The sequence below is a fragment of the Cryptotermes secundus genome, unplaced genomic scaffold (assembly GCF_002891405.2).
Source record: "Cryptotermes secundus unplaced genomic scaffold, Csec_1.0 scaffold50, whole genome shotgun sequence".
NCBI lineage: Eukaryota > Metazoa > Arthropoda > Insecta > Blattodea > Kalotermitidae > Cryptotermes > Cryptotermes secundus.
In genome coordinates, this window is record NW_019721758.1 from 1,703,035 (window position 1) to 1,713,666 (window position 10,632).

Below are 10,632 nucleotides of genomic sequence, written 5' to 3' on the forward strand. Positions count from 1 at the left end.
GTATAGTAAAGTCCATATAAGTAAACATTTGTCTGATAAGTTTCCTATCTAGAATGGGCTAAAACAAGGAGATGCTTTATCACCACTCCTTTTCAACTTTGCTTTAGAATATGCCATTAGGAATGTCCAGGGAAACCCGGTGGGACTGAAATTAAATGGGACACATCAGCTGTTGGTCTACGCCGATGATGTGAATCTACTGGGTGATAATGTAGATACTATAAAGAAAAACACACAAACTTTAACTGACGCAAGTAAAGAAGTTGGTCTAGAAGTAAACACAGAGAAAACTAAGTATATGTTACTGTCTCATCACCAAAATGCAGGGCACAATCATGACATAAAGATAGAAAACAGATGTTTTGAAAATGTGGCACAGGTTAGATATTTGGGAACAGCGATAACAGATCAAAACCTGATTCAGGAGGAAATTAAGAGGCGATTGAACTCGGGTAATGCTTGCTACTATTCAGTCCATAACCTTTTGTCTTCTCGTCTGTTGTCCAAAAACATAAAAATTAGAATATAAGAAACTATAATTTTGCCTTTGGTTCTGTATGGGTGTGAAACTTGGTCTCATGACATTATGGTAGGAGCATAGACTGAGGGTGTTTGAAAACAGGGTGTTGAGGAGAATATTTGGACCGAAGAGAGATGAAGTGACAGGAGGTTGGAGAAAACTGCATAATGAGGAACTTCATAATTTGTACTCTTCTCCAAGTATAATTAGAATGATCAAGTCAAGGAGGATGAGGTGGGCAGGTCATGTAGCACGAATAAGGGAGACGAGGAATGCGTATAGGATATTGGTGGGAAAGCCAGAAGGAAAGAGACCACAGGGAAGACCAAGGCATAAGTGGGTGGACAATATTAGAATGGATCTTAAGAGAGATATGATGGGATGGTATGGATTGGATAGATCCGGCTCAGAATAGGGACCAGTGGAGAGCTCTTGTGAACATGGTGATGAACCTTCGGGTTCCATAAAATGCTGGGAAATTCTTGAGTAGCTGCAGAATTGGCGGCTCCTCCAGAAGGGCTCAGCTCCGTGAGTGAGTGAGTGAGTGTGTAAGTAAGTAAGTAAGTAAGCAAGCAAGCAAGTAAGTAAGTTGATATCATGAATATCAGTATTACCTATAAAATAATTTCTGTTCTTAACGACAAAAAGAAGTAAGGAGAAAATGTACTGTGACTGAAGTGGCAATATTTTTAATTTTTTAAACAATCCGCGGCATGAATCCAGTCTACCGGAACCAGATATAACTCTTACTATTCATTTTTGAATTTTGAAGATACTCTCATTATGAGGGGCATTACCCCAAAAGATAATACTATATGACAATAAAGAATTTACATAGGACTAATAGATCATCCTCACTGATTCAAGTGGCATAAATGGCTTTATTGCCCTTATTGCATAACAAGCCTTATTTAACATTGATGATAAATCTGTAATATGGTTCTTCCAAGATAAGGCACTATTAACATTTATTCCCAAGAATTTAGTAGAATTGATATTTGTAATAATTGAATTATTAGCTATTATTTGCAATTCTATTTCCCTGTGCTTTTTTAGAAAGAATTGCATAAGGTGTGATTTGTCACAATTTAATGTTAGAAAGTTACTATTAAACCACATAATTGTTTGATTCAGAACTAATTTGATATTATTTTTAAATTCTTCATGACTCGTGTTTAATATGATAATACTTGTATCGTCAACAAATAATATTGGATTACCTATTTTCTTAATGGATAATGGGAAATCATTTATGTAAATAAGGAACAATAATGGCCCCAATATAGAGCCTTGTGGAACTCCATATTTAACCATTAAGAGACAGGCCATTTAAATTCCGGTAATGGCCGCGGGCCAGAGTTAATTTAAATGCCCGCCATTGTAGAGTAATAAAAATTGTAATCATGTTACTCAAAATGCTGTCATTTCTACAATTTTTGTGATAAACGAACGAATAAACGCTGCTTTTATCTAGAAAGAATATAGAATCAGATATTGTAATTTACAGATTTTAGAATCTGTAAAAATTGTTACACTGATTCCAAAAAAAATTTTTCCCCAATTTTGAGCGTCTGTCCACAAAAATACATAAAGCTTCTGCACAATACGTTTCTGCAGTATAAATGCATGTGCTGACACACTGTCTGTATTTTATCTGGCAATAGGAGAGGATGTTTATGTACTGCACATTCTCCAGTCACGTTGGCTTCCTGTATACCCAAGTGTGGGTGAGTTCTTATCCTACTTTGACTTTATGAAACTCTGCTTGTTTATTCACATATGTTGGACTATCCACACAGAGTTACTCTTCTTGGAATCCCCTCATTCCCCTTGCTTCCACATCCCTTCAAAATCGACTGTAACGCATTCTGAATGGTGTGATTTACGAGCGGCCTCTCAATTTCGGCATCTTCAATGCAAAAAGGGGCCATGGTGCATAGTTGAAATTGCGATGTTTTATAAGCGTTATGAATAGAGGAGACCACTCGCCATCACTGGCCTACTTCCTGCTAATACGCGACTGACATTGCGTGTGTGCGCTTCACGTGGAAAACAGAGTTAATTACGGACAAAGTGCATGAATTGCGACGTCGGACTCTGCATTCAGTGACATGCAACATTCAGTTAGATGATGCAGGAGGGAAAACAGTCTACTTATAAAGTTGGTGTCCACAAATAATGTAAGTAGAACAAGAATTTCTATCTAAAAATTAGATTTTAAAACACTGTGTGCATGCGCGGCCTGCGAGTCACCATACGGTGTCCTTCGGCCACTCGGCTTTACTTTAAAGGTCCCCATACGGTGTCTTTCGGCTCACAAGGGTTAATTAGTTCCCATTCTGAAGACACTTTATTAAGTTCGATATCTTTTATTGATACTCTCTGATATCTATTGTCTAAGTATGATCTCATTAACTTATTTACCATGCCCAAGATTCCATAGAATTCCATTTTTGCCAGGAGTATGTTGTGGTTAACACAGTCAAACGCCTTTTGTAGGTCACAGAATAAACCACCAACATAATTCTTTTTGTCTAAAGATGACAATATATTATTTAAAAGAATGTGTTGCCATTTCAGTAGATGATTTTTCTCTAAATCCAAAATTGTTCAGTGACCAATATATTGTGCTTATTTATATGGAAACATAATCTTTTATAAATGATTTCTTTTGATAATTCTGGAAAAAGTTGGGACGAGCGAGATAGGCCTGCAATTAGTAAATTCTGATTTGTCACCCTTCTTGTATAATGGCTTAACGTCTGAGAATTTCAATCTATCAGGAAACATACCTGTTTGTAGGATCTTGTTAAATATGTATGTTAAGGGTGATAAGACGTACGGAGCACTAAATCTGAGAATTCTTAATGATATCACATCATATTCATGAGACTTCCTAGGTTTTAGTGAAGATATTATTTTTTCAATTTCATGTGTATTCGGATTACTAAGTTTCATAGATGGAAAAGAATGATAAAAATTCTGATGTAAATAAGATAAAGAATCTTTCCGCGAGGAGTTTTTGATAAGTAATTTTTCGGCTACAGATGAGAAGGAATCATTAAATGCATTTGCTACAGCTAGGGAGTTACCAGACAATTGTTTTTTTTATAGTTCACTGTAGTTACATTCTCATTAGGCCCTTTATTATTAGTAACGGTTTTTACTATATTCCAAGTAGTTCTAGTCTTATTGTTAGATTTTAATAAAAGTTTATTATAATGGTATTCTTTTTCTGTCATAATAACCTTGGCTAAGATTTGACAATATTTCTTAAAGTGTTCATTGATATTAGGATCATCGCTGTTTCAAAAAACTAGATAAAGTTTCCTTTTATTAGCGCATGATGTTCTAATACAGAAAGTTAGCCATGGTTTTAGTTTATACGAATATAGGGATTTTACCACAGGAAAGCATGCGTAGAAGATTCTAAGAAATGTGTTCAAAAAATTATTAAAAGCCATATTCACAGTAGTTCCAGAAAAAAAATCTTCTCAATTTTCATAGCTTAACAAAAATGTAAATTGACCTATTGAGTAGTTATTGATATCTCTCCTAAAGTAATATACCCGTTTGGGGATAGGAATAGTAATATTATTGAAGGTGATGACCTGAGCCTCATGGTCAGACAGACCATTAGTAAGAGGATGTACAGAAAATTCGTGCAAATTGGTATTAATATAAATATTATCTACTAAGGCGCAGGAATAATTAAAAATTCTCATAGGAAAATTAATGTACTAAAAAGATTAAAAGAAGGTAAGAGAGAGTCTAAAAGATCTTTCCTATTATTATCATCATCATTAAAATAGTTTATGTTAAAATCACTACATAAAATTAATTCATTGATATTTTATGCACTTCGTTAAGAATTAATTCTTAATTAAGAATGTGTCTGTTTCTTAGCAATTATCAAGTGTAGGGGATATGAAAAGCACTGTATTGACAGCAATGATAACCCTACAACTGCAGCATGCATCATCTGTCACAACATAAATTGGTAGTCTTCAACTTGACAAGACCCTGCTATGCTTGCCATATAAATGATTTCCTGCTTGTTCTCCCTTTATATATATACTTGACAGCATGTTATGAGGTGCCATGGTAGAGATAAGTAGCACTGATTTGGTCTCGATATCCAGCTGTTGGTCATTTTCTAGGAATTACACATGGATTCCAGAGCGTTAATCAGCTGCATAATCAGGAGCTTCATAACTTGTGCTCTTTGCCAAATATAATTAGAATGATCAAGTCAAGGATGATGAGATGGGAAAGATAGGTAGAACGAATAGGGGAGAAGAGGAATGCACGTTGGATATTGGTGGGAAAGCCAGAAGGAAGGAGACCAGCAAGAATACTTAAGACGTAGGTGAGTGCATGGTGTTAAAATGGATCTTAGAGAGATAGGATGGGGTAGTATGGACTGGATCGACCTGGTTCAAGATTGGGATCAGTGGAGGGCTCTTGTCAACACCGTAATAAACTTTTGGGTTCCAGGAATGCTGGGAGTTTCTTGAATACCTTCACAACTGGCAGCTTCTCAAGAAGGGCTCAGCTCCATAAAGTTAGTTTAGTTTCCAGAGTGTTAATCAGAAGTTTGAATCCTTCATCTTCCACTAGTGAATATGGCTGAATTTCCTTTACTAACACGTATGAAACGTGGAGATGTCAGTTTAAACCAGCTTCAAGTTTTACCTTCTTTGAATAACCTTCTGCTAATGTCAGTTGTGCATGACTGGTCTTGCTTTTCATTGTAGCATTTTTGATACACATTTCTGATCACATACCGAATCTGATTTGGTGGAGATTTAAAATTCTGTGATCAAACATGAAATCTTAACCTGAACCAAATCACACTTGCTTAAAGTCTGCCAAAACTTCAAATTTTGAAGTGTTCTCACATCAATATTAAAGATTTGATTACAATGTGGAGTAACAATTCTTAATCCAGCAATGGCCAGCATTCTAGTAAAATGGAACTGAATAGAACAATGAGAAAGTAACTAACTGCCTTACTGGCACTATACAATATGGTCAACATTATATCAGTGTAATAAAAATGTGTTTTTCTTGTTTACCAAAGTACCTCAAGATCTAAACAATGAAAAATTAATATAAGCAGAAAGATTTTACAAACCTCAGAATCAATGTCAGGAACTGGAGAAGTTCGAGTCTCTTCTTCTTCTTCTTCTTCGTCATCATCATCATCAGCATCATCTTCCACTGAAGATTCTCTTGCCTGAATATGTTCCTCTATTTCCTCTTTCTCTTTCTCCTCCATATCAGTGTCATCACATTCTGGCTGGTCAACATTCCTTCTAATTACAAGTCCACCATTTGTGCTCCTGTCCCTAACTATACCTTCACTTTCATCACCTTTTAATAGCACAGTGTGAGCAGAGTAGTCTGTTACTGCTATGTTCCTGACAGCTCCTTGTCTTCTGAAGCAGTCATTTATAGGACTGCCATGTCCTTCAAAATCCCCTTCACATTTTTCTTCTCTGTCTTCATATTCACCATCATTTATCAGATGAGGTTCTTCATCTCCTGGGGATGCAATGGTGTCATCTTCCTCACATCCACCCTGCATATACAAGTGAGGGATATCACTAAACAAGCACACCAGAAAAGCGGGGCTCCTAACATAGATTCATTCATTCTCCACTTTCAACTCATTGGTCACCACTGGCAAGTCTGAAAATATCTGTACAAATCCTACTGCAAAAAGGTGCACTATGCAGGGGGGGGGGGCAGTAGATTTTGTCAAGTGTAAAGTAACATTGCATTTACTTGGAATTCATACAAAGAGGACAGACTCTTAGCCTCCTCCAACCTGCTTAACATCTTCCTTACAAATCCCAAATACACACTGTGTTTCTCAAAATGTGACCCAAGATTAGGAAGGTGTAATCTGTTGTTGCATCTCCAAATGATGAGCCTCAGTCACTGTATTTCCAATCTCACAAAATTTAATGCAGTCTTACTGTTCCATAATGTTGGAAATTACTAAATCAAAGCAACAAAAAACTCCGTATGACTAACGAATTAAATGAGCTGTAAGCGTATCTGGACATGCAGTAAGTACATATTATGGCATGTAGTTCACAGCTGTGTCTCAGTGCCACACAATGTCTGATGTATCAATTGTCTGAATACTCTTTAACCAGACTCTGTATATGCATTCACACAACATATAATCATGTATATTCAGACAATGAAAGTAACGAAGGCATCAAAACTCACCATGTTCATGCCAGTAACATCATATTGGACACATTTCTGCATTGGTGGTGAGCTGCTAGACAGGTGCTGGTCAGCTAGCATTGTAGGGGTTGTGGGTGGAGTAAAAGACTGCTCTGATGACAATGATTCTCGTGCCAATCGACGCTTTTTTAAAGGAGTAACATAATCAGGGCAAGGTGGGGAACCTGAAAATACCAAGGTTTTAAAAATCTCTAAAGCACAGAAACATTAATTACACCAGTTCAGTTATATCTAACATGAAGACATACAACCATAAACACCTAGCATAAGTTTACAGAAATACAATTTCAGCAGGAGGCCAACACATATAATCTCCCAATTCACAAGTATAACAGAAATACCCAAGTTTGAACTTGCTTTGATTAGAGATTAAGAGGCATCTATTATAAATCTGAATATGGCAAGTTAAGAGAGCACATCATCATATTCCTTTGTGAGAACATGTCTCGAACCCTCCCCCCCCTCAGGCATGCAAGCACACACCCACATGGTATGCAAAATATGACACAATTGGAGGAAGACAGGACGAACATAGAGAGGATTTCAATTTTCACATATCTCCAATATTGTTCAGAAGGACAAAAGGTTACTCTCTCTACTGAAAGAAGAAACCAGAGATGTCTGAAAATAAGTTCCCTATATATCACAGATTTTATGGGATGTTTGAACATAGCAAAGAGTGAAATTATTTCACTGGAATGATCAAAATTTGAAAAGTGGGGGGGGGAGGGATAGCACCTTTTGCCTAATATTAGCAGCATTCTCCAAGAACAGAACAAAAAAACTGCAAGCAAGCAGGCATCACTCATGCTTCAAATCCAGGAGGTGCCAGTTCAAATTATGGCCCACAGAACTGCTACCCTGACTGAGATCATTCATGATTATCCTCAATCCCTTCAAGCAAATGCCTAACAGTGTATAAAAAGTCACAAACAATTCTTTCCACACCTATCCCAAATCATTACTCACTGATCATTCAAGAATATATATTCTGAGCCAAAGAAAGCAGCATTAAATGAACTCAGAATAAATAAATAAATTCATGAAGACCCTTTTATTGGTCATTACATTAATAATGCTTATTCAAACAGAATTCGCGTAGTGGGGGAGGAGTCCAACTGAGTCTACTCGGCACGGCGACCACTGATTCGCCTACTGTAGCCTGCCCCAGGTGATTATGATGATGGAGAATCTGGTGGAATGAAGATTGGCAGCGGAAACCGAAGTACTCGGAGAAAACCTGCCCCAGCGCCGCTTTGTCCACCACAAATCCCACTTGACCAGACCCAGGATCGAACATGGGCCACCATGGTTGGAAGCCAGAGACTAACCGCTTGAGCTATGGCACAGCCCTATTCAAACAGAGAGCTACAATAACATTTTCCAACCTTTCCTGGCAAAATTTGATACAAACACCCAAATGAATTGTTCCTTCCAATTTATTTCATATTCACCATACTGAAAAAAAAAACATTCTAATTCCAACTACAGTTACAGACACCAGTCCCTTCAAATTCTGGCAAGAATACAAATCTTTCTGCAGCAACCATAAATGGAGGATTCACATGCATCTGTAAAATGGCAGCCAGTCACAAGTCAGTACAGCAGTATTGAGAACAATGTCAATGACCACAAGCACATATAAAGTATGGGTTCACCGCTAAACAATTTGCCCTATAACATACACACCTTACAATGACAAGTGTTGATTGGAAGGTGACATTACAGGCAGGTTGCAGTGAAGTTATTAGAGCTCATGAAATCAAGTCCTAACAAAAAACAACATACAAATGACTCTGTTCCACCTGTCCCTTTGGTTTATAAACATAATGTTCAGAAAGTTAATAGAAAGTCCGTCCAGTGTAACAATTTGTAGGTCACTTCTTTATCACTTCTGCCTTACATGTTTCGGTTTAATATAAACCATCATCAGAGGCACATAGTACAATCATGAAAACACTGTCGTCGTTAAAATGTACACAGTTATGTTTGCTGCGTTTACGCTGCTACAGTATATCGACGTGTAAAAACACAACACTTGCTAGGATTGTTGAATGCACTAACAATTCTCACATCCCATCCGAAACTTCCCTCAAGTTAAAAATGTCAATGTTAAAATATTCAAAGTTTAAAAATTTAAAACATTTCATATAAAATGTTAGGCTCCTTCTTGTTGATTCATCCCGAAGATGGGAGATGTCAGCTTGATTAACTATTAATTCTGTTAACTATTCTATTCTATTAACTTTGTGATTGATAGTGTAACGGACCAAAAATGAAACAATTCAAAATAATGTTCAGAATTATTGCAACACATTACTCAAGCATTATGCAAATATTATTTGTTGGGGATCTTCATCAGAAACTTCCATGGGAACTGGGAGGCACATCTTCCCATATTACAATGCTGCTAATCTAACAGCTATAACATTGCAGCTTCATACTATATGGCAGTGTGTTGATTCTTGGAGAAAGAATGAAATACAGTGAAATCTCAATCTGTTGTTCTCTGACATATCGCTTTCCTGAATCTGCTGTTCAATTTCTGTGGCCTCTGAACAAATCCTATTTAAACTATGGAAATAAAACCCACACGCACTGTTCTTTATTATTTTCCTGTATCGACTGGCCAGAAATTTTAGTCCTGAAAAACATTAATCACAGATTGATCGATTTTAAAAAAGTGCAACACCACAAACACAAATGTTAGCATGCACTGGCAGTAATAACAGTGGTTGATTATTTTTGAACGTGGTGTAGCAGGTTGCAGTTTTCACTCTGTACGGTTAGCCGTCTGCTATGAGACCTTTAACACATCTTACCTACCAGACAATGAGCTGGAGGGGAAGTATGGCTGGCTCAAGACACCACCAAAAACCAACCAAGTAAACATCATTAATATTGAAAGGTTATTATTCAGTTTGAAAAGGAAAGGTGCTACTAAACAAATGAGGATTAATGACTTTTTAAAAAGATGTAATGCATATTTGACTTGACAGTGAAGTAATATCACTGGTGAAACTTTTTTGATTTAGTAAATACATATAGGCAAATGTGACTGCTTTTATTCATTTTATATAGGCCTGTCCACCTATCGTTTTTCCATATCCACTGTTCTTTTTTCAGGACCATTGACAAAAATGATGAATTGAGGTTTCGCTGTATATATGGTTTACTGAGCCATGCTTTCAACATCTCACACTATACAGTAAATCTTACAAAGGACAACAAAATGTTCTAGTAAAATGTAAGAGATGTTTTTCTGAGCTGGGTGGTACTTGTTCATGAGTACTGTCTAATATATTTTTTACACATCTATCACACCTGCACTTGGTAACTTCTAAGGTACAAAATCAGTATTTGATGCTAAAATACACAAAACACTTGTAACATTCTTGTATACTTGAATCTACACAACACTACTGTATCTGATCTGTGTCCTTTTATATCCAAGTATCATCAACTTCATACATCTGAATACATATGTGGACTACTGATAATGACAAATACAAGGTGTGGCAATAAAGAAACCGGATTCATGCTCTAACCCTTTATTAAAAAAAAATCAGACAGTCGAAATGTTATCCCCTTCAATGTAGTCCCCTCCCCGATCCCTACACCGCTCCATGCGAATTTTCCACTGTTGGAAGCAGTGCTGCAGGTCATCTTGTGTTATGCTCTTCAAGAGTTGCGTCGCTTTTGCTTTCACTGCATCCACGGACTCGAACCTGGTCCCTTTCAGCGCAGACTTGATTTTTGGGAAGAGAAAAAAGTCGCACGGTGCTAGGTCCGGAGAATACGGTGGATGTTCCATCACTGGAATGTTGTTTTTTGCCAAATACCTCTTC

General features: G+C 36.9%; 1 protein-coding gene across 3 annotated transcripts in view; it reads right to left on the reverse strand.

Moving 5' to 3' along the window:
- The window catches only part of LOC111875608, a 73,347-nt gene that overhangs the window by 8,872 nt on the left and 53,843 nt on the right, over positions 1–10,632 (reverse strand). For all 3 annotated transcript variants that reach the window (XM_033755868.1, XM_033755867.1, XM_033755869.1), the window contains exons 18-19: positions 6,764–6,948; positions 5,658–6,104 (exon numbers count right to left, since the gene is read on the reverse strand). In XM_033755868.1, the coding sequence (XP_033611759.1) occupies positions 5,658–6,104; positions 6,764–6,948 (632 nt within the window). The remainder of the gene's footprint in view (positions 1–5,657; positions 6,105–6,763; positions 6,949–10,632) is intronic.